Raw genomic sequence first — 23,227 nt, 5'->3', positions numbered from 1 at the left:
ACTAAGCTCCAGAATTCCCTCCCTAAACCTTTCCATCTCTCTTACCTCTTTTAAGACACTCCTTAAAACCTACATCTTTTCTGTCCTAATGTGGTTTGGTGTCAAATGTTGTCTGATAACACTCCTGTGAAGCACCTTGAGATTTTTTACTATGTTAAAGGCGCTGTATAAATACAAGTTGTTGTATCTGTGAAAGAGCCAAGTACTTGGCATAATCAGCCTCGAAGACAATTTCAATACCTCGCAACAGTAAACATTTTATTAGATTTGTGACGTCATACAAGTAAATTATTTGAATCAAGTGTTTGGATACGAAATAAATTAAATGTTATTTTTAAAAAAAAGTCAGCTTCTCTTTTCACGGCCCTACATTCAAAACACTTGCCGTTTAAAATCTCTGGTGTCTTCTCATGTCTAGTCACAGTGGGACTCACTTAGCCCCATCTTCAGTTCTGTTAAATATGCATTTAAAGTGGAGACTAGATAAGCACAGGAGGGAGAAAAGAATAGAAGGGTTTGCTGAAGAGGTGAGGGAGCAGGCTCATGGAGCATAGACCAGTTGGGCCGAATGGCCCGTTTCTGTGCTGTAGACTCGATGCAAATCCTCCCAGGCACACTGCCCGCAGTTGTAAATGGTTCACCGTCCAAACTTTATAAAGTTCCTCTTTGTTATCCCAACATCGGTTAAAATTCTAGCCACTCCGTCATGTAGAAGCAAGTCGCTGGGGAAATCTCCCCACCTTCATAGCAATCGTCAAATACCTGGAAAACATCACACCTTAAAAGGAATTGAACTCCCCGTTTCATAACAGAATACGGAATAGGACACATCAATATGCAGTGACAGCAGACGTTTGTACACGCAAATCTACAAATCAGCTGGGGGGGGGAATGGAGAAGACAGTGTCAAGCATGTACCCCACACTGAAGGGGAGCCCTTCTGCTTAATTGGCTATATGCTGTGTGCAGGATCTTTACAGGGTAAGTAAATTAACTCTTGTAGCACTGAACAGTAGGGAAGATTTAAAGAGACTTGCATTTATATTGGGGAAATCTGCAGGGTTATGGGTAAAGAGCAGGGTCGTGCGATTAATTGGATAGCTCTTTCAAAGAGCCAACACAGGCACGATGGGCCAAGTGGCCTCCTTCCAAGTAATCAAGAAGGCAAATGAAATGTTGGCCTTTATTGCAAAGGGGCTGGAGTATAAAAGCAGGGAAATCCTGCTACAACTACAGGGCGTTGGTGAGACCGCACCTGGAGTACTGCGTACAGTTTTGGTCTCCTTATTTGAGGAGGGATATACTTGCATTGGAGGCAGTTCAGAGACGATTCACAAGATTGATTCCTGGGATGAAGGTTGAGCAGGCTGGCCCTATACTCATTGGAGTTTAGAAAAATGAGAAGTGATCTTATTGAAACATAAAATACTGAGGGGGCTCAACAGGGTAGATGCAGAGAGGATGTTTCCCCTTGTGGGGAAATCTAGAACTCGGGGGCATAGTTTCAGAATAAAGGGTCGCCCTTTTAGAACTGAAGAGGAGGAATTTCTTCTGAGGGTTGTAAATCTGTGGAATTCTCTGCCCCAGAGAGCTGTGGAGGCTGGGTCATTAAATACATTTAAGGTGGAGAGAGACAGATTTTTGAACAATAAAGGAGTGATGGGTTATGGGGAGCGGGCAGGGAAGTGGAGCTGAGCCCAAGATCAGATCAGCCATGATCTCATTACAGGAAACTTTGGTTTATCCGGAGGTTGTATGGCCGGAAACCTCGATCTAACGGCAGAAATCAGCAGCCGTTTTGTTAGTTTTTTTTTCTTTTTTTCCTTCTAGCATTTTTTTTTTTTTTTTTTTTTTATAAAACAGTCAGTCTCTGGAAAGTCTCTCTGAAGCTGTTGCTAAGCTACAATGACGCTTCCAAGGTACGGGCCGACTGTTTACAAGCTGTTGCTAAGCAACAGTGTTTGTTGTCAGATACGGCGATGAAAACCTCGGTATCCTTCAACATTAGCGCTGGTCTGTCCGGAAGTTTTCATAGATCGGCATCACGCTGGTCCCGGATATCGCAAAGTTTCCTGTAAATGGCGGAGCAGGCTCGAGGGGCCAAATGGCCGACTCCTGCTCCTATTTCTTATGTTATGTTCTGTGCTGTATGATTCTATAGTGCCTTTCATGAGCTCTGGACATCCCAAAGTGCTTTACAGTCAATTAAGTACTTTTTGAAATGTAGTCATAGTTGTAATGTTAGGAGTAACCATCCTCAACACTTTTTTTTTTAAAAGCATGTCTGCTGTGCAATGGGCTTTGCGCCTACAAGTAATGGACATGAAAAACCCCTTCAGATCTTCATAGTCAGGGCTTCCTGCTGGGAGTTCGCACAATGAGGGTGGGAGGGTGCAGATTATCCAGTACTTTGGCAACTCAAAGGGCTGTAGTAGCCATTTAAAGGGTTGTGGCCACTTAAAGGTAAATGATTATCCAAATTGGGGGTAGGAAAGAGAAAACTGAGGCTTCATTAGGTGTCTGGATGGAAAAGTGGTAGGAAAAAAGCCTTCTTCCTACCAATGGCGGCCGTGCCTTCAGCTGTCGAGGCCCTAAGTTCTGGAATTCCCTCCCTAAACCTCTCCTCCTTCAGGACTCTCCTTAAAATCTCTCTATCCCTGTCCCAATATCTCTTTCTTTGGCTCCGTCAATTTTTGTCTGATTACGCTTCTGTGAAGTGCCTGGGGATGTTTTCCGATGTTAAAGGCATGATATAAATACAAGTTGCTGTTGTATGTGCGTGTGCGTCTGCAATTTACATCTCAAAGCTATTTTTCCCACTTGTAGGACAACAGACTCAAAATGAAAGGTAGGTCCAGAAATTGCAAGTTCACGACTCACTTTGAGGTGGCCACCTTGCCTACAAAGAGCAGTAGGGGTAAAGAAAGGTAGAAGGTGAATCTGCAGGCCTCCCCCCAAACTCAGAGCCTGTACCAACCGGCTGTCATGTCTTGTCCCCCTTCTTACTCACTGACACACAAGCTTGCACGCGACCAGAGAATAATATCTAACGGGCAGAACTTTTAACTTTGGCATTCAACATTGGCGTCAATGGAAAGGAAAATCAGGCGGGGCGTATAAGGGGTGGACAATCCGCTACCGGCCGTTTTGCTCCCCCTCTTGCCATAGTTTAAAGTTCTGCCAATGTCTTGCAATTGTAGTTCTGATGGAAGGCCCCAAAGCCTTGCAATCTTAACAGCTGTTCCTTTGCTCTCATTGAAGACCTGGGAGAGCAACCTGCCAGTGGCCCAGAACAGATGGCACCTCGTGTCCTTCTTTGCAAGCACCAGCAGAGCTATACGTGCCCTGGAGGCCAGTTAGGGAGTTTGAGGGGGTAGCACTGGGTGGTGCCAGAGCAGCAGGAACCCGACGCTCATAAGACCACAGAGCTGCAAATGGACTTAAATATAAGGAGGGTCTTATAGGAGGAGAGAGAGAGACAGACAGAGAGGTTGGCAAAGGAATTCTAGATGGCTGCAGGCACAGTCGCCAAATGTGGAAGTGGGGGATGCACGAGAGGCCAGAGTTGGAGTAACGCAGAGTTCTTGGAGGATTGTAGGGCTGGAGGAGGTGACAGAGATAGGTATAAGTCGTCAAAATCAATCTCACTGTGCTGTATACAACATGGAACATGCAAAATAAACTCTCAGACTAATCCAAACAGAGGCACAGCAAGCAAAGTGGAAAATGTTCATTCCCTGAAATGCATCAACAACAGAAATCTTTAGACTAAATGACCTGCATAACTAAAGCCTGTAGAACTGTTCACGATTGTATCTTCCTGATCTGATTCAGTGGCTAAATGTAAAGGTACTAGGCTGTTGAGGATCCTCTGCATTGATAAAGTAACAGTAGTTCTCTTTAACTCCAATCATTTCCCTCTCCCGAATGGGATGGAGTAAGCTGGATGTTCACAGAGTATAATTAAACAGGCAACACTCTATTAACCCGGAAGAGGGCAAACTTACTGGGCACATCCCACAAGGTGTCCGCATCAGGCCGGTGGGCTGGATGATGGGATTAACTGCTCGATACAGCTTCATTTGTCCATCCACGCTACCGACAGTGCCTTCCTTTGCAGCTATGATAGTAATCTCCACCTTCCCATCGTATATCAATGTGTTCAGAATGGTCTCTATGTCTTCCATCGAGAGTTCCACCTGAGAATGCAAAAGCCATCGCAGTTATTTAAAGTCACCGAGCAACAGGAAAGATCCACGGACACAGCACAAACTTTAACTGAACAGAACCGTCTAGACGCTTGGTGGAGTGACAACTGATCGAGTCCCTGGTCTGACCCATCAACCATTTCAGTCACTGGCGTCTTTAATGCTGACCCAACTCATTAAACCATTAGCAGTGGTGCCTTTCAAAAATAGGGTCAATACTGCACTTCTCGCCATTATAGCGACAGCACCAACTAGCTACAAAACCAGAAGATATGATTGGTTTTTGCCAGCAGTCAGAAGGTCATGGGTTCAAGCTACGTTTCAGAGACTTGAGCACATAATCTAGGCTGCCACTCCAGTGCAGTGCTGAGGGAGTGCTGCACTGTCGGAGGTGCCATCTTTTGGATGAGACGTTAAACCAAAGCCCCGCCTGCTCTCAGGTGGACGTGAAAGATCCCTTTCGAAGAGTAGCAAGGGAGTTATCCCCAGTGTCCTAGCCAATATTTATCCCTCGACCGCCATCGATAAAACAGATTATCTGGTCATTATCAGATTGCTGTTTGTGGGAGCTTGCTGTGTGCAGATTGGCTGCTGCGTTTCCTACATTACAACAGCGACTACACTTCAAATAGTACTTTATTGGCTGTAAAGCGCTTTGGGACGTCCAGTGGTCATGAAAGGCTCTATAGAAATGCAAGTCTTTCTGTACAGTACCTATATCTCATATGCACTGTATGTAAGGGGCTGTATATTATCTTATTGACTCGATTTAATAGAGTATTAACCAGACGTTTTCAGTGTTTCCCAGTCCTTTAACCTGTATTAGCGGTAAAGTATGTATGACAATATCCGAGAACATAAAGGCAATAGGAATATATGACAATCAATGTTGCCATTAAGCTGTCTGGCGGTCCCATGCAGGCCGATCACCTGGCTGGTACATTTCACGCATGCCCGGAATTTTGAATGGGCCGCACAGTCCGTTAAAGGGACCGCATACCCAAAATAAAATTAGTGGGAACATTGATGACAATATCCTATATAAACCCAACATGGAGATCAAGCAAAAGCAACATCAGCAGAATATGGTTATCTTCCCCAGCATCCGAGGAGCTGGTAACACTAACGCCCAGTTAGAGATCATCTAACTGAGTGGGGAGCTAAGGACGTGATATTTACTGGGACCCTTGAAGGCCCGACTCGAGCATGTGGCTATACAGTGTTCTAGTACCTTGCTGATACCCAATTCGCAGATGTATTTCCACACTTCGTGAGATGAAGCAAATGAACTGTTCCTTTGTACCATAGGACTTTGTTTACTCTCACGAGCCACCTCTGCCTGTAGGGAACACATGGTTACTTTCTTTATTAGTGATCAGCTGTAGCCAATAATGTTCAATGCAATTATTCAAATTTCCCATTTACTATTGTATAACAGAGCATTCCCTGCAGGTACTTATCGCTACCCCAAGTATAATTGGCTTTATAAGAAATATACTGGGACACTTTTGGCAATCTGCAGTAGAACTCCAGGGACACCAGTGTTATGAAGCTGTTGTAAGGAGGTGATTCTTTCCCCAGAGAATAGTGGACCTTTAACAGGCTACCAGCTCGTGCATGGACACCGACCTATTCACCGCATTCCTTCAAGCAAGAGCTGGACCTGTTTCAGGCTGAGGCGGAGATCACCTCTTACAAAAGGTGCTGCACAACATCATCAGGGCCAGAATGATCTGGAATAATTTTGAACGCCCAAGGGGGGTCAGAGAATAATTCCCTAGATTTCCTCCCCCGCCCCCAATGTGGCCTGGGTTTTAAAAATCTGTTTTTTTGCCCCTCCCAGGAGATCACATGGCTTTGGGGTGGGGTGAGGATTGTATGTATTGTGACGCACAAGGCAGCGGGATTGTGTGGGGCAGGCTGGGTGGACCAGAGGGTCTTTTCCTGTCCGTCGTTGATCATACTGGGCAGTATGTTGCAGCTTGGCACACCATGTCACAGAGCGATGGGCCTGGAATTCCCCTCGTGACCAGTGCACAAACTCAGCATTCAGATCGCACCATGAACTAAAAAGGCAAAAGCTTCAGCAGTTTAGGAGTCGTCTGAAACAGACCGAGTTGTAGATATTAGAGAGTTTGTAAAAAACATTGAAGGAAATTGCAGATATGTAAAAGGAACAGAGCAGAGTGGCAAGAAAAGGAGTATTAAATGTTCCATGTGGCTCCAGCGGACGTGAAATTAGGTTTTGCACTGACTGATAATGCGGGATACCGTGCCTTTTGTACAGCAATAAAGCATTTTGCGTGTCCGATTGTAGAGGGATTCAAACCCTCTCCACTCAGACTAGACTTACCCAAACCCTCTGATCGTCGTTAGGGCAACTGATTTGGTGGTAAAACATCCTGCAGCAGCACCCCCCCGCCCCCCCATACACGCGATGATATGGACAAATCACAAGCACGAACCCCACGTCCTTGTAGTCTGCTGTTTCAACATACTGCCTTCCTCTTCTCGCTCTTCCCTGATCACACTAGAAATCTCCCACCCCATACCTACTGCAGAGAGAGAGGAGACCAGAGCATCGGCTCAGAATACTGGGCTGACATCCAGCGGGGGGTTCTTACGTCCGCTGGATGCAGGTGGCCCCTGCAACCCATTGTAAAGGGTCAGCAGGATTCTTTAGCCTTGGTTGCAGCCCACCTAAAAGGTCCCCCGAAGATGAAAGACACGAGGACGGCAACGGGAAACCACCTCAGCTACTTTTCCCTAATAAGTGGCTTGAGAATGGTGTGCGTGTGTGTGTGTGTGTGTGTGTGTCTCGAGTTAGAACCTGCCCTTGGTGTAGAACACAACTGCATAGTTTACAACAGCATCATAAGGACAACGATCCCTCTGCGTCTTACCTTATTTTGTAAGAACTTGAAGCATTGCTGGTTCAGCACTTCTACAAACTCTGACTCAAAATCCTGATCACTGTACCAAGCTCCACCGGTCACGGATCGGTCTGGCTGCAGGTTGTACAACATGTATACCTTCTTCTTTGAAGCCTAGAAGGAGGAGGAGGGAAGAGGAGAGTCTTACTTGTTCTTGGCATGTGGGCAACACTGGCACGGCAGTATTCATTACCTAGCCCTCGCATCAAGAGTCAACCATGTAGAGCGAGACTGAAGTCGGGTGTAGGCCAGACCACAGACCAGGTCGGGGAGCAGGTTCCCTTCCCTGTAGGACATTAGTGAACCAGTTGGGTTTTTACAACAATCCAGCAGGTTTTGGGGTAATTTATCTGGTGCCAGCCCACAAATTACCAATTTTTTTCAAGCTCAATTTCACAAATTGCCAACATGGGGTTTCTGTATTGCTACTCCAGCACCACAACCGCGGTCTGTTTCCCTTTTTTCTTCTTGCTGATTGGGGGGTATCATTACGCAAAATTCAGTAGCAGCCAAGTAGACGGTAGCACATGATAGTAATTAACTTTAACCTTTGATGCCCCTCCTCCCCCCCGGTTGCGAACAGGACACTACAGGCTGCTGAATGACACTGTACTGTGGACAGGTCTCACTGACCGAGCACCGAGCTAACATCAGCTGAGCAGCTGACCGATGGGACGGACACCCAGACTGGAAGGTCTCTGCGCGAAAGACACAAAAAAAAGTTTGCCCTAGAAATGTTAAGAACAGCAGTGCTGGAAACCCGAAATTTAAAAAAAACAGAAAGTGGCACAAATACACAGATCAGCCAGCACTTAAAACGATGGGCAGGAAAAGACCAGCTGGTCCATCAAGCCTGCCCCACGCTTGTGATGGCTGGAGCATCGCGACCAGACACTCACTCATGTAATGTCCTGGGAGAGGCAATAAACCAAAGAAAAATCCAGGGCCAATAAAAGAAAGACTTGCATTTATATAGCGCCTTTCATGATCTCAGGACGTCTCAAAGCGCTTTACAGCCAATGAAGTACTTTTGAAGTGTAGTCGCTGTTGTAATGTGGGAAACATGGCAGCCAATTTGCGCACAGCAAGCTCCCACAAACAGCACTGTGATAATGATCAGATAATCTGTGTTTGTTATGTTGGTTGAGGGATAAATATTGGCCAGGACACCAGGGATAACTCCCCTGCTCTTCTTTGAAATAGTGGCCATGGGATCTTTTACGTCCACCTGAGAGCAGACGGGGCCTCGGTTTAATGTCTCATCCGAAAGACGGCACCTCCGACAGTGCAGCACTGTACTGTAGTGTCAGCCTAGCTTTATGTGCTCAAGTCCCTGGAGTGGGGCTTGAACCCACAACCTTCTGACTCAGAGGCGAGAGTGCTACCCACTGAGTCACAGCTGACACGGAGAGAAAAAATACTCTGCAAAATTCCTCTCCGACCCCCTCAGGTAATCAAAACCAGTCCAGGAGATCACACGGACCAAGTGTTAAAAGATAGTTGATGTTTCTAGGGTGACATTTCATACAAAAAGGTGGAAAAACCCCTCTAGGAGTAACAAAAACCTCGCTCATCTTAACTGATCTGCAGCACTTTCTGTTTCTACTACAGAAGTACATTTTTAAAAATGTTGAAATTATTTGCCCCTCAGCTCATATACTTTCTCCTTTGATCCCCAACATTTATAGCAACATTTTCAAGCAACTTTCAAAAGGGGAATTGGAAATGTACTTGATTTGGAAACATTTCAGGGCTATGGGGAAAGAGCAGGGGAGTGGGACTAATTGGATCGCTCTTTCAAAGTGACGACACATGGACAATCACCGTTTTGATTCCCCTCCAAAATGTTGCTGGGGCTTCATTATGTGTCTCAGCTCCTAACTTGATTAAAGCTAAGCATTTCATTTTTAAAGTACTGACAATGAAACCCACCACTCGGTTTGAAGTAGGACATGACAACCATAAACTCAGTGGGTAGCACTGGTCGGGGGTTCAAGTCCCACTCCTGAGACTCAAACCCATAATTTAAACTGATACTCCAGAGGGGGTGCCGCCTTTCAGATAAGACGTTAAACCGAGGCCTCGTCTACCCGCTCAGGTGGATGTAAAAGATCCCATGGCACTATTTTGAAGAGATGGGGATTTCTCCCTGGTGTCCTGTTCGACATTTATCCTTAGCCAACACCTAAAACAGAGGATCTGGTCAGTTATCGCATTATTGTTTGTGGGAGCTTGCTGTGCGCAAACTGGCTGCCACATTTCCTACATTACAACAGTGACTACACTTCAAAAGCATATCATTGGCTGTAAAGCGTTTTGGGACGTCATGAAAGGCACTATAGAAATGCAAGTCTTTGAGACATTTTGGTGCAGGATGGCAAGGTAGAGAACAGTAACGTATCCAAACCCCACACACCGAGGAAACTGCTAAAGTACTCACAGCCACAGACTTGACAGCTTTAATGAGCTTTTTGCTCTCCATGTTCTTGAGGATTTTGTTGATCTCTGTTAGTGGGAGGTTGCTCTTGTATCGAATATCTCTGCTCCATATACCTACGAAAAATCAATTCGGATCACTGGAACTCAACGAAGAACTTTAAGCTGTACTGGTTCAGTCAGACTTAGAATCAAGGTTCACATTTTCCAGTTATTACTATTTTAGTCATGTACCTGTAATTTTATTAGATAACAAGTGTCAGCTATGGCTCGGTGGGCAGCACTCTCACCGCCGAGTCAGAAGGTTGTGGGGTCAAGTCTCACTCAAGAGACTTGAGCACAAAATCTAGGCTGATACTCCAGAGCAGTACTGAGGGAGTGCTGCACTGTCGGAGGTGCCGTCTTTCGGATGAGACGTTAAACGGAGGTCCCGTCTGCTCCCTCAGGTGGACCAAAAAGATCCTATGGCACTATTTCGAAGAGCAGAAGAGGTGATCTTATTGAAACATATAGATTCTGAAGGGGCTTGACAGGGTAGATGCAGAGAGAATGTTTCCCCTCGTGGGGGAATCTAGAACTAGGGGGCATAGTTTCAGAATAAGGGGGCACCCTTTTAAATCGAAAATGAGGAGGAATTTCTTCTGAGGGTCGTGAATCTTTGGAATTCCCTTCCCCAGAGAGCTGTGGAGGCTGGGTCATTGAATATATTTAAGGTGGAGATAGACAGATTTTTGAACGATAAGGGAGTAAAGGGTTATGGGGAGCGGGCAGGGAAGTGGAGTTGAGGCCAAGATCAGATCAGCCATGGTCTTATTGAATGGTGGAGCAGGCTCGAGGGGCCAAATGACCTACTCCTCCTCCTCCTCCTACGTCTTATGTTCTTAAGCGGCTGCAAAGTGCTTTGGGACGTCCGGAAGTTATGAAAGGTGCTATCGAAATGCAAGTCTTTCTTCTCACATGACAGACCAAACTACAACAAATGAAACAATTACACTGGCAGCAGCACAATGCACTTCTGTATAGAAGATAGACTAGACTGATGGGGGGGGGGGGGATGGATATTTTCTCAACCACCCCCCACCCCCGTACAATACATTCTTCCGCAAACATTGCACCAAAGGATGGGGACAGGACAGTTTAATGGAAATGGACTGTTTTAAAGTGTCTCGTAAAGCCGTGACACTCTCTATGACGCGCTTCCATCATTGTAATCAAGTGATAAATGCTCCCTGGTACATTAGAGAACCAAACACAAAACATAAAGAATGGAAAATGTACTTTTACATCCAGCCATAAACCGTTCAGACCTGGGTTCATGGGCCTGGATCACAGAGACCTGCTGGCATTCTACAGGGTCATCCTTGAGCTGGAGTCACTGTGTGCAACACTTAGCGGGAGAGAACATCTCAACTGGAGGAGGCTGCTGCCCCTTTGGGATTTCGGCAGGGGGGGTGGGGGAAGGAAAAGTACAAGGAAGAAATTAAGAGAACTCTACGAGTGAACTGTAAGCTGTTTGTCGATTAGTGTGAAGGATTTTACTGTACCTTTATTTCCAGCATCTTCTATGATTTGATAAACCAGTTTCTCCTGATTGTCAGACCCCTTCATTTTGCTGTTTAAAAAAAAACATATCCACATGTTAATTAAAAGTATACTAAAGACTGCAGTAATTCTAAGTGTTGGGGTTAAAAGTCTTCTAAAAAGGGGGGCAGCAATGCTGAGGGTTAAGGCACCAACACGGTCATAAAGTGGGGACAGGCACAGGGTTCGATCTGGGTTGCCAATGTTTTTTATAAATCCGAAAAGGCAATGGTCCAAAATGTAGGAAACCAGGGTTAAAAAGAGCAAAAGAGAAGTAGGTAAATGAAGATGTAGTGGTTACTTGATGCCAGGCTTGGGTTGTAAAAGTATGAAGATGACAGGAGGAAGGACTGAGAACGGCAAGAAGTTTTGAGGTCCTCGGAAAGAATGACTTAAAGAGTAAGAGATTGTGTGCTAACTCTTGGTGTGAGCGCAGTGGGATCAGGGCGAGGGTGACCGATGACATAGCGTTAAAGGAATCAAGTGAAGAAAGTGGAGTGGAGCTCTGTCCAAAGTGGTATTGGTAAAGCAGAGAGGCAAGAAGGGCCCGCGACGGAGAGAGATTGGGGTCTAGTTGCGAGGCAGACAGATCACCTGTCAGACAAGCATCTTCTTGTGTCCTCTCCAGGAGTGCGAGCTCAGTGCTGGAAGAGCTTCCCCAGATATAGGAGCGGTATTCATGTTTTTTGACAGATTTAGGCTTAGAGTTTTAATAGGGGGGAAAAAATGTTTGGCACAAAATAGGAACAGAACTTCTTGGAATGTTAAACAGGGGCAGAGCCTGTGGCATCGCCCAGCAGTTGAAAGGGAACATCAGAGGAAGCATAGAAACAGGAGGAGGCCATTCAGCCCCTTGAGTCTGTTCTGCTATTCAGTTAGATCATGGCTGATCTGAATCTTAACTCCATTTATCTGCCTTGGTTCCATATCATGAAAGAGTCATTCCCGCATATCCCATGGCAGTTCCAAGAAGTATAAGTGTCAGCAGGCTGTGCGTCCACCTTTTCTGCTGCCAGATGATGGAAGAGAAAGAAGAGGCAGGGCGATTTACTCAGAAAGCAATACACTACAGGAAAAAAAAAATCTTTAAAACGCAGAGGCTGCATTTGATTCCACTGCTCCTGAATACCAACCCTACCGTCTCCTCATTAGTTAATAGCTGTTTGTTAAATAGGACCTGTAGTTGGCTCCAACCACCATCCCTGGTAACCCAGTCCAGCTGTTCATCAATCTCCGTTTAAAGAAATTCTTCCGGACATCTATCCTAAGTTTATCCTTCACAACCCTGAATCTGTGACGCTCCCGTCCTATTTGTTAAGAAAATAAAGACAAACTGAATATTGGTATAGCAACTTTTTATCCCCAGATTGCCCTAACATACACTGCAAGTGGAGCCAAGGTGGGAAAGTGGAGCGGAGGTGCAGATCAGCCATGGACTAACTGAATGGTAGAATGGCCTCCTCCTGTTCCTGCATACTTTCCACAACCCAAAAATCCAAACAGAGCGATGCAAAGCTGGCGTTCTTATAGCTACACCGAGGGTCAAAAGAGGCTACTGAGGTGGCTCACCTTGCAGTCTGGGAATCCTTCATTCGGTAAAGGAGACCAGAAGTACCCCTCAGCAGATCTAGCTGGCCCTAAAATGATTCAATAACAGAATGACTTTATTCTCCTTCCTGTTTCAGAAGTAATCAAAAGTTTCAGAGTTACAACAGAAGTTAAAACTATTCAGCAACATTATAGTAACTAAACACTTTGTGAAATGTTCCACTCTTCAAGCTAAGAAATGGCAATGAAGCATTGCCCCCCCCCCCCCCCCCACTTGACAGATTGGGGCTTCTGGGGCTTCATAGTTTTAAAAGGGGAAAAACAAATGTTTGGCACAAAACAGGACTGAGCACAGACACAGTATTCAGTATTAGAAAAATAAAATGTAAATCTGTATTCATCTAAGCATGCACTATATGTGCAAACAACAGCCCCCAGAAACCTTGGAAGTTGTATTCTAGAATGCAGGTAGTTCAATGGGGTATCCAGCAATTCAATGCTTAATTCACAAAGCCGCGAGCCTAAACACATAAACAAGACACTACCATGAAAACGATGGCAGGAACAAATTCTTAATATTGGCCCGGAATTGCGGTCAGCGGCGAAGCGAAGGCATTCGCTACTGGCCCCGAAATACGCCCCGCACAAGGATCTCGCACTCCGTGTCGAGACTTCGGGTTTTCCCACCTACAATTCAATTCAACAGAACTTAATGGAGATCCCCTTGTTCAAACTGTTGAGACGTCAACCGGCTGTCTAAGCAGCCAATCAAAAGGCAGCACTCTCACAGACAGCGAACAAGGAAGCGGGTAAGCCCTTAAAATTCTAACTTTTTTAAAAATAGCTAGAGAGAGAGAAAAACAAAGATTGGGGTTCTCATTTGGGGAAAAGGCTAACCTGAAATAAAGATGTACAAACTTAAAAAAAAGTGAAAATATCTTAAAAATTAAAAAAAAAATTTTTTTAGTAAGATGGACAAATTTCACACCACAAAATTAAAATTTGGTTTCCAGGCCCTTAACCTTTGTTTAGCAGTCAATACGCTATTAACACCCCAGTTACACCTAATCCCTTGGGCCTGACTTTTAGTGGGGAATTTAACAGTGTAATTACTGTGGAAGAGCCAAAGTTTTCATCAGTTTCAATGGTTTACGAGATTTCACTGACTGCTGGCTCTGGGGGAGGGGGGGGGGGTGCACAGCGCAGCCTGTTTCGGAGCGGTCATTGACCGACTGCAACTTCGGGATCTCCGCATGCGCCTGTGCCAAATCCCAAAGTTGCGGTCAGTTTCAAAGGCGGAATGACGATGAACGCTGCCAGTTCACTGTCATCCTGACCGCAAATTCCAGGCCGTTATAGAGACTTGAATCCATAATCCAGACCGACACTCCACTGCAATATTGAGGAAACGCTGAGGTTCCATCCATCAGATGAGATGTTAAATGTGGCCCTGACTGCCCTCTCAGGTGGACGTTAACGATGCCACGGCACGATTCGAAGAGCAGGGGAGTTCTCCCCAGGGTCCTGGTCAACATTTATCCTTCAACCAACTCCTAAAACAAATGAGCTAGCCATTATCACATTGCTGTTTGTGGGAGCTTGCTGTGTGCAAATTGGCTGCCACGTTCCGTACATTACAACAAGTAACTACACTTCAAAAAGTACTTCATTGGCTGTAAAGCGCTTTGGGATGTCCCGAGATTGTGAAATGCGCTATAGAAATGCAAACCCATCTTTCTTTTATTATATGAACATTAAATGGCCTACTATTGAGAGAAGCCTGTTGATGACCATCGCCCTCTTCTGCGGTTCCACCTGTGGCATGTCATTCTGAATAACTTGGTCTGTGATTCCTTGTGGGAACTGCTGGCAGAGTTCTAAAATCCTAGGGAGAAAAGAGAAAGGATAATCGAGCAGAAATAACAACTATCTGTGGTCTCATCCAAGTAGCAAGTGTCCATAATGTAATGTATGTACCTTTAAGGGGAGAACTACTTTTTACAGCTCCTGTATACTGTAGTACCGGCAGTGACCACACCTGTATATAAACCCTGAGTAGTGATCTGTACAATTAGTTCTAGAGTAACCCTCATTCAGTAAACACCTGTTGATCGTTCCCTGCAGTCTGTTGTCTAATTATTGAAGGACACAACATCAAGATACACAGATCTAACATTGGCGACGAGCAGATTCAAACCTACCTGCAACTCTGCATCACCTCCCAGGGATTCGCTCCTGGAGAACAGTGGAAGAAGGCCGAGTCCAGAAGCACGGGCGTCGACCACGGGAAACCCCCCAGTCATCCAGCGGAGATTTGAGCATTGCAGGGGAGGCTGTCGAGAGCCAGGCTTGGCTTGCCAGTCACGGTGGTCCAGCGCAACGGGCTGGCAACAGGTACTGCGCAGACCCTTCCCGGACAGCGGCGGCTAGAGCCGACCGACGGCACAGAAAAAGGCCGAGCAGCGTCGACGGGGGGGGGGGGAGAGAGAGAGAGAGGATAGAGCGCAGCCGGTGTTCAGGACCGAGCGGCGTCAACGGGGGGGGAGAGGCGGGAGAGAGCAGAACGCAGCCAGTGTTCAAGGGCCGAGCAGCGTCAACGGGGGAGAGAGGCGCGCAGGAAAACGCGCAGAGTGCAGCCGGTGTTCAAGGGCCGAGCAGCGTCAGCGGGGAAGAAAGGAAAGCGCGGGAGACGCCATTTTAAGCCGCAGCGGGGAAGAAAGGAAAGCGCGGGAGACGCCATTTTAAGCCAGTCTAACCACACCCAAAAATGCCGAAGAGTGGCAGTATCACAGCGTTCGACAATGAAGTCGAAGATTGGACAACATATGTCAAACGCATAGAAGTATACTGCAAGGCGAATGAAGTGCCAGATGACAAGAAAGCGCTGGTATTGTCGAATTCAATGGGTGCAAAAACGTATGGCTTACTACGAAACCTAGTAACCCCAGAGAAGCCAGTAGAAAAGGATTTTGAAAACAGTGACAATCCTACAGGACCACTTAAACCCCACACCGCTGCTGATAGCAGAAAGATTTAAGTTTCACAAAAGGAACCAGCATGAAGATGAAAGTAATGCCGAGTACTTAACGGAACTGCGCAAGCTATTGAAACACTGCCAGTTTGGAACGGGACTAGTAGATACGTTAAGGGACAAGTTTGTGTGTGGGCTTCAAAGTGAAGGAACCCAGAAACGGCTTCTGTCAGAAAAGGATCTTACGCTGGACAAGGCTTTCAGCATTGCAGTATCACACGAAGCAGCAGCACGGGGCACGGCAGAGATACAACGGAGACCGCAAGAATATGGCACAAATGAAATGTCATATGGAACAGTGAAGTGCTATCGCTGCGGCAGAACAACACACGACCATAATGATTGCTGGTTCAAGGACAAAGTGTGCAGACAGTGTGGAAAAGTAGGACACATAGCAAGAGTCTGCAGGTCGGGAAAGAAAACCAGCAGCAAGAAATCTCCACAGGAGAAGTACAAGAAGGTACATAAGGTGACGGAGAGTAGTTCAGACGAACAGAAAAGTGACACAGACTCCGGAAGCAAGGAGCTGGGTTGTCTGAAACTACATAATGTGATCAAAACGGAGGATCACCAAACTATCTGGGTCACGCTCAAGATAGCAGGAGTCCAAGTGAAAATGGAATTGGGCACAGGATCAGCCCTAACAGTCATAAACCGAAGGGACTACAAGCAGCTATTCTCACATATACCCTTGCGATACAAAGATAGTCTTGAAGACGTACACGGGGCAAAAAGTCTACCCCAAAGGAAAAATAAGGGTGAACGTTATATATAACTGCAAGGAAACACCAAAAATGGACCTATATGTATTGCCAGATGGAGGACCACCACTACTAGGGCGTGAATGGATCCGGAAGATACAGCTAGATTGACATTCCATACAAGCACTGACTGTAGATGCCAAAAAGGATGACGACGTCACACCTGGACGACTGTCAAAAATGCTAACTGACGCACAAGAAGTGTTCCAGCAGGGACTCTGAACACTAAAAGGCATAACAGCGACGATCAAAATAGAGGAAAATGCAAGCCCAAAGTTTTTTTTAAGGCCAGACTGGTACCTTATGCGATCCGCCCAGCCGTCGAAGCAGAGCTGGAAGGTTTGGAACGTTCAGGAGTACTGTCCAAAGTGGACTGGAGCGAGTGGGCCACACCCATCGTTCCTGTAATGAAGAGGTCATTGAGTAATACGCCTGGGGAACCAAAGAAGGTTCGCATCTGTGGGGACTTTAAGGTGACAGTGAACCCAGTCCTTCACACTGTACAATATCCGCTTCCGCGGATTGAAGATATTTTCGCTTCGCTATCTGGAGGGAAACGCTTCACTAAGATTGATCTGGCCCAGGCGTACCTGCAAATGGAGGTAGAAGAAGCCTCGAAACAGTACCTCACGATCAACACTCATAAAAGGTCTCTACCAATACAACTGGCTGGTGTTCGGGGTAGCATCAGCTCCGGCTATTTGGCAAAGGGCAATGGAACAAGTCCTGCAAGGGATTCCAGGGACCCAGTGTTATTTGGACGACATCCTGGTCACGGGCGAAAATGACAGTGATCACCTCGCCAACCTGGAGCAGGTGCTCACTAGATTGAAGGAATATGGGCTCCGAGCTAATCGCCACAAATGCGAGTTTTTCCAGAAGCAGATCTCGTATTGTGGTCACGTTATTGATGAAGAGGGGTTACATAAGTCCCCTGAAAAGATTGAGGCAGTAGTCAAGGCTCCAGCACCGGAAAATGTGTCACAACTGAGGTCGTTCCTCGGGCTGGTGAACTACTACCATAAGTTCATGCCGAATTTGTCTACCGTACTACACCCACTGAACACCCTACTGCAAACGGGGGTACCATGGAAGTGGAGTGACGAATGTAAACGAGCTTTCCAGAAGAGCAAAGCATTGATCACATCAGAGAGGTGTTGGCTCATTTCAATCCAGCACTACCAATTCGGTTGGCGTGTGATGCATCACCCTATGGCATTGGAGCGGTGCTGTCGCACAAATTCCCGGACGGCTTGGAGAGGCCAGTAGCCTTTGCGTCTCGGTCACTAACCTCAGCCGAGCGTAACTACGCCCAGATTGACAGGGAGGCCCTCAGCCTAGTGTGGGGAGTGAAAAAGTTCAATCACTATCTGCACGGGCAGAAGTTCACCTTGCTGACTGACCACCAACCACTTGTCTCAATCTTTAATCCAAAGAAGGGCGTTCCAGTGATGACTGCGCAACGGCTACAAAGATGGTCCCTTTTTCTAGGGGCGCACCAATATGAAATCGAGTATAAGGGCACGAAACAGCATGGAAACGCTGATGGGCTATCACGCCTGCCACTGCCTACTGCGGAGGAAGCACCAGCAGTGGATCCTGTCGAAATATTTCATTCGACTATAATTGAATGCTTGCCAGTAACTAACGCTGGTATAGAGAAGGAGACCCGAAATGACCCGACACTGTCTCGGGTATACGATTTGACGGTGAAGGGATGGCCAGCACATGGCGACTCACTGTTGCCAGCATTTTCATCCAGAAGAGAACAGCTGTCAGTATGCCAGGGGACCTTGATGTGTGGATCCCGAGTGGTAATTCCACCCAAGAGAGTGCTCAATGAGCTTCACGAAGGTCATCTGGGAGGGGTGAAAATGAAAAGCCTTGCTAGGGCTTATGTGTGGTGGCCGGGGATCGATCAGCAAATCGAGGACCTGACAAAGAGCTGCTCAGGATGCCAGAAGGTCCAAAATGCACCACCACATGCCCCTCTACACCCATGGGAGTGGCCCTCATCTCCGTAGCAACGGGTGCATATTGATTTTGCTGGTCCATTAATGGACTCAATGTTTTTAATAGCCGTGGATGCGCACTCGAAATGGCCTGAGGTGATCAAAATGTCCTCCACCACCACGGAGAAAACTATTGCAGTCCTACGGACCATTTTTGCCAGGAATGGCTTGCCAGAGCAGATTTGCTCTGATAACGGACCACAGTTTGTGTCCGAAGAGTTTCGAAGATTTATGAAAAGGAATGGGGTGAGGCATTACACATCCGCCCCGTATCATCCAGCCACAAATAGATTTGTACGAACCTCTCAGCCAACCTTTAAAAAAGCAGTAAAGGCCATGTGCGATGACGACATTCCACTGCAGCATAAGGTGGACAATTTCCCGTTAGCCTACAGAAATGCGACACATGCAGTCACCAACCAGGCCCCGGCCATGATGTTCTTTAACCGAAGGTTGAGATCTCGTCTGGATTTGCTCAGACCAAATGTACGAAGAGATGTTGAGAATAAGCAATTCCAGCACATCAATGAGAAGCCGACAAGGAGCTTCAATGTAGGGCAACCAAAATCAAATCAAATCAACTTTTATCATTGTTAGTGCACAAGTGCAGTACAACGAAATGTAGGCTTGCGGCTCCCGAGAGTGTACATTTGGATTAAGACATTTAAACATTCAACATACATTTGGCTTGTAGTATATTAACATAAATATAACCATATAAAAAGTGCATTGGCAGATGTGCAGGCTTTAGAGTTTATTTGTGGAGTTCAGTAGGATGACAGCCCTGGGAAAGAAGCTGTTCCTAAATCTGGTCGTACGGGTGCGAATGCATCTGTAGCGTCTCCCAGATGGCAGGAGGGCAAACAGACTGTGGCTGGGTAGGGTCTTTGATGATGGACCGTGACCTCCGTAGACAGCGTTTCTGGTATATGTGCTCTATGGTCGGTAGCCGGGTGCCGGTAATGCGTTGGGCAGTTTTGACTACCCGCTGCAGGGCTTTCCGGTCATAGTAGCTACAGCTGCCATACCATACTGTGATACAGTTTGTCAGGATGCTCTCTATAGTGCAGCAGTAAAAGTTAGAGAGGATCAGGGGTGACAGATTACATCCCTTCAGCCTCCTTAGGAAATATAGGCGCTGCTGGGCCTTCTTCACCAGAGAGGGGGTGTTGAGGGACCAGGAGAGGTCTTCCGTGATGTGGACTCCGAGGAACTTAAAGCTGGCCACCCTTTCCACCACAGCCCCATTGATGTGGATGGGGGTGTGACTTCCGCCTTTGGACTTCCTGAAGTCCACAATGATTTATTTTGTTTTCTTGGTGTTAAGGGCCAGGTTGTTATCGGCGCACCACTTCACGAGGTGCTGGACCTCCTCCCTGTAGGCTGACTCATCGTTGTTGGTGATCTGGCCTACTACCGTGGTGTCATCCGCAAACTTGATGATGGTGTTGGAACCATTAACAGCCACACAGTCGTGGGTGAAGAGGGAGTAGAGGAGGGGGCTCAGCACACATCCTTGTGGGGCCCCCGTGTTCAAGGTCCGGGGGGGGGGGGGGGGGGTGTGGTTACCTAATTTGCCAGACTGGGGTCTGTTTGTTAGGAAGTCCAGGATCCAGTTGCAGAGGGAAGTGTTCAGGCCAAGAGTTTGGAGTTTGGTGGCCAGCTTGTTGGGGACGATAGTGTTGAATGCTGAGCTGTAGTCTATGAACAGCATTCTGATGTAGGTCTCCTTACCATCTAGGTGATTCAGTGCCGAGTGTAGAGCAGTTGTGATTGCATCCTCCGTTGATCTGTTTGCACGATAGGCAAACTGGTGTTGGTCAAGGGAGGCAGGAACACTGGCTTTGATGTGGGCTAAGACCAGTCTCTCGAAACACTTCATTATGATGGGTGTGAGTGCGACAGGTCGATAGTCGTTCAGGCACGTCACAGCCGTTTGTTTTGGCACAGGAATAATGGTAGCGGTCTTGAAGCATGTAGGGACTACTGCCTGGGCCAATGACAGATTGAAGATGGCGGTGAAGACATCAGCCAGCTGATCAGCACATTCCTTGAGTACCCGTCCAGGGATGCTATCCGGTCCAGCAGCCTTTCGCGTGTTCACTCCGCGTAGAACACCCCTTACGTCGGAGGTCAACAGAGTGAGCACCTGGTCTTCCGGGGGTGGCAAGGCTTTGGTAGCCGGCTCCCTGTTGTCCCTGTCGAAGCGAGCGTAGAAGTTGTTAAGCTCCTCCGGAAGGGAGGCATTGCTAACCGGGGGACTGGTGTTTTTGCCCTTGTAGTCAGTGATGGACTGGATGCCTGGCCACATGCGCCGGGGGTCCAAGTTGTTGCGGAAGTGATCCTCTATCCGCAGTGTGGAAGTGATCCTCTATCAACCAGTCTTGGCCCGTGACTACCGAACAGAGAAATGGCAACCAGGAACGATATGCACACGGCAGGGGCCACTAATGTACACAGTGGATGTTGGGGAGAACATTGTGAGATGCCATGCTGACCAGATCCTAGAGTCACAGGAACGAGTCAACCCCATGTCTCGGCCATACGTACCTGGTGAGGAACCCGACGTACAGGTCGCATCTACTTCAGAAACAATAGCATTGGAAGCTGATGAATCAACTGACGACAGGGTGTTAGAATCGCCTCCGCACCAAGAGCGAGACACTCGGGAAAGGCGTTATCCAGAAAGAATCAGGAAGCCTCCCCAAAGACTGAATTTATAAATAGACTATTTTCAGTTAATGTTGCATGTTAAAAGTGTTAATTGTAATTAGTTTGATATTTAATTGTTAAATGAGTGTTATGGTACTGTTAATCTAAAAGGGGAGGAATTGTAATGTATGTACCTTTAAGGGGAGAACTACTTTTTACAGCTCCTGTATACTGTGGTACCGGCAGTGACCACACCTGTATATAAACGCTGAGTAGTGATCTGTACAGTTAGTTCTAGAGTAACCCTCATTCAGTAAACACCTGTTGATCGTTCCCTGCAGTCTCTTGTCTAATTATTGAAGGACACATCATCAAGATACACGGGTCTAACACATAATGTGTAAATATTAGCTCCATATACCTCAACAACCTTGGAAAAATACTCAGCAGAGCACCACTTCTGGTATAGCATTTCGCAATGTAAAACTATCACCAATATATTATACTCACGTGATGGAATGGAGAATATACCGTTTTCAGAACGTTACAAGGCAACAGCATGCAGAGGGGCCGAGATTACATCATAAACCACATGCACAAAACTAGAGTGGGATTGTTGTCAGGTCAACTCTGAATATTTTCCATCGTGAAATGCATTCCATCTAATTCTTTCAAATTAGACGTTTACAAAGTTGGTGACTTGCCGATTACAACTGACGCAAAGTGTGAATTTACCTCCTGAAGGTGTACCTGATACCAAATGCTAAACTAACGGCAGTTCAGCTACTTCTAATGCTTATCCTTCGTCGCTACAATACAGAAACCGTATCAGTGACAACACGACACGCAGTACACCTACAAACTACAGTAGTTAGTTAAATCCAGCTCTGAACAAATGTCTGTCTCTATCACGGAGTCACGCTATGTTACATTAATGGGCATTAAGCTGTCGAGAGTCGAAGTCATTCAGCAACAAGATTACATAGGATATACAGCACAGAAACAGGCCATTCGGCCCAACCAGTCTATGCCGGCGTTTATGTTCCACTCGAGCCTCCTTTCTTCATTTAACTCTACAGCATATCCCTCTATTCCCTTCTCCCTCATTTGTTTATCTCAGTTGGGGCAGGGGAAGAGACCACGCACAAACTTTACCTGTTTTCCAACCCCACAGGATCTGCAGCTTCTTGCTTCACTTTCACGTCTGCCATGGTTTGTTTCATGAGTTGAGTACGCCAGGGTATTGGGAAACAATGCGGCTCAAGGGGGCTTGTTTGCAGAACCGGGTTGCTGCGTCCGCGCGCACCTCAACCGGACCTTGCAAATCTCGCGTTCCAAACTGAGGATCAAATTTCAGGGACAACGTTCCAAACTCCAGGCTGGCGTTCTGAGCCTCCGCGCTGACATTCTGCGGCTTCACTCCGCTTATTGCTGTCTCTTGGCCGGGGGCTTTTCACTCCGGCGGCGCCACCTCTTCTGATTTTGGTTGGAAAGACTAGATATTCGCCTGGCGCCATCCCTCCCCACTGCTTCCTGTCGTGAATTGCAAGCAGCGAGGCGAGATCGTCCTTCCATTGCGGTGCATTATAAGGCACCTCTATAAATAAAACAGGACCAAAGGGAGGGGGGAATTACAGTGACGGTTCTTCCCTTCCTCTCTGGCAATCTGTGAGAGCAGCTGAGCTGGGCCTGACCAGTGCTGGGCGCAGGTGTTGAAGTCATCGCTCGGTGCTAGGCGTCTGGTTCTGAGGACCCGTTGCCTGCGGGTTGTGTGTGTTTGAGATTGCTGGTGGCTGGCAGTCCCCTGGCTACAGGGAGAGTCGAGGCGCAGGGGTTTAGGGAGGGAATTCCAGAGCTTCGGACTCAGGCAGCTGAAGGCACGGCCGCCGATGCTGGAGCAAAGGAAATCAGGGATGCTGAAAAATGTCCGAATTGGAGGAACTCAGAGGGTTGTAGGGCTGGAGGAGGTTACAGAGATAAGAGTATAAAGAATGCAAACAAAGCACTTGAGTGTCAGCCAGTAGCTCAGTGGGTAGCACTCTTGCCTCTGAGTCAGAAGGTTGTG

The 23,227-nt window shown here is 46.9% G+C and overlaps 1 protein-coding gene across 1 annotated transcript; it reads right to left on the bottom strand.

The window, feature by feature from the left end:
• Positions 1 to 237: 237 nt before the first annotated feature.
• Positions 238 to 22,709, bottom strand: polr3f (polymerase (RNA) III (DNA directed) polypeptide F). The gene is made up of 9 exons (XM_085981968.1): positions 22,318 to 22,709; positions 14,474 to 14,591; positions 12,728 to 12,795; positions 11,122 to 11,189; positions 9,582 to 9,694; positions 7,112 to 7,255; positions 5,440 to 5,547; positions 4,008 to 4,199; positions 238 to 762 (listed from the first exon to the last, which is right to left on the bottom strand). Exons 1-9 carry the CDS (start codon positions 22,383 to 22,385, stop codon positions 685 to 687), a joined length of 957 nt encoding a protein of 318 aa, XP_085838094.1. The 5' UTR covers positions 22,386 to 22,709; the 3' UTR covers positions 238 to 684.
• Between the last annotated feature and the right edge of the window lie 518 nt (positions 22,710 to 23,227).

This window comes from Somniosus microcephalus, chromosome 3, assembly GCF_052327205.1.
Source record: "Somniosus microcephalus isolate GS21.2 chromosome 3, FLI_Smic_1.0, whole genome shotgun sequence".
NCBI classification, from domain to species: Eukaryota; Metazoa; Chordata; class Chondrichthyes; order Squaliformes; family Somniosidae; genus Somniosus; species Somniosus microcephalus.
Note: the sequence above shows the minus strand (reverse complement) of the source record. Positions and strands in the feature narration are given on the sequence as shown.

What these genes read in the sequence shown, in the direction of transcription:
- polr3f (XM_085981968.1), bottom strand. Translation starts at nt 22,385, where the DNA reads ATGAAACAAACCATGGCAGACGTGAAAGTGAAGCAAGAAGCTGCAGAT. An exon ending in TCAACAGGCTTCTCTCAATA is followed by an intron (nt 12,796 to 14,473) that starts GTAGGCCATTTA and finishes GAATCATTTTAG; the next exon opens with GGCCAGCTAGATCTGCTGAG. An exon ending in TCAAGTTCTTACAAAATAAG is followed by an intron (nt 5,548 to 7,111) that starts GTAAGACGCAGA and finishes TGTTCCCTACAG; the next exon opens with GCAGAGGTGGCTCGTGAGAG.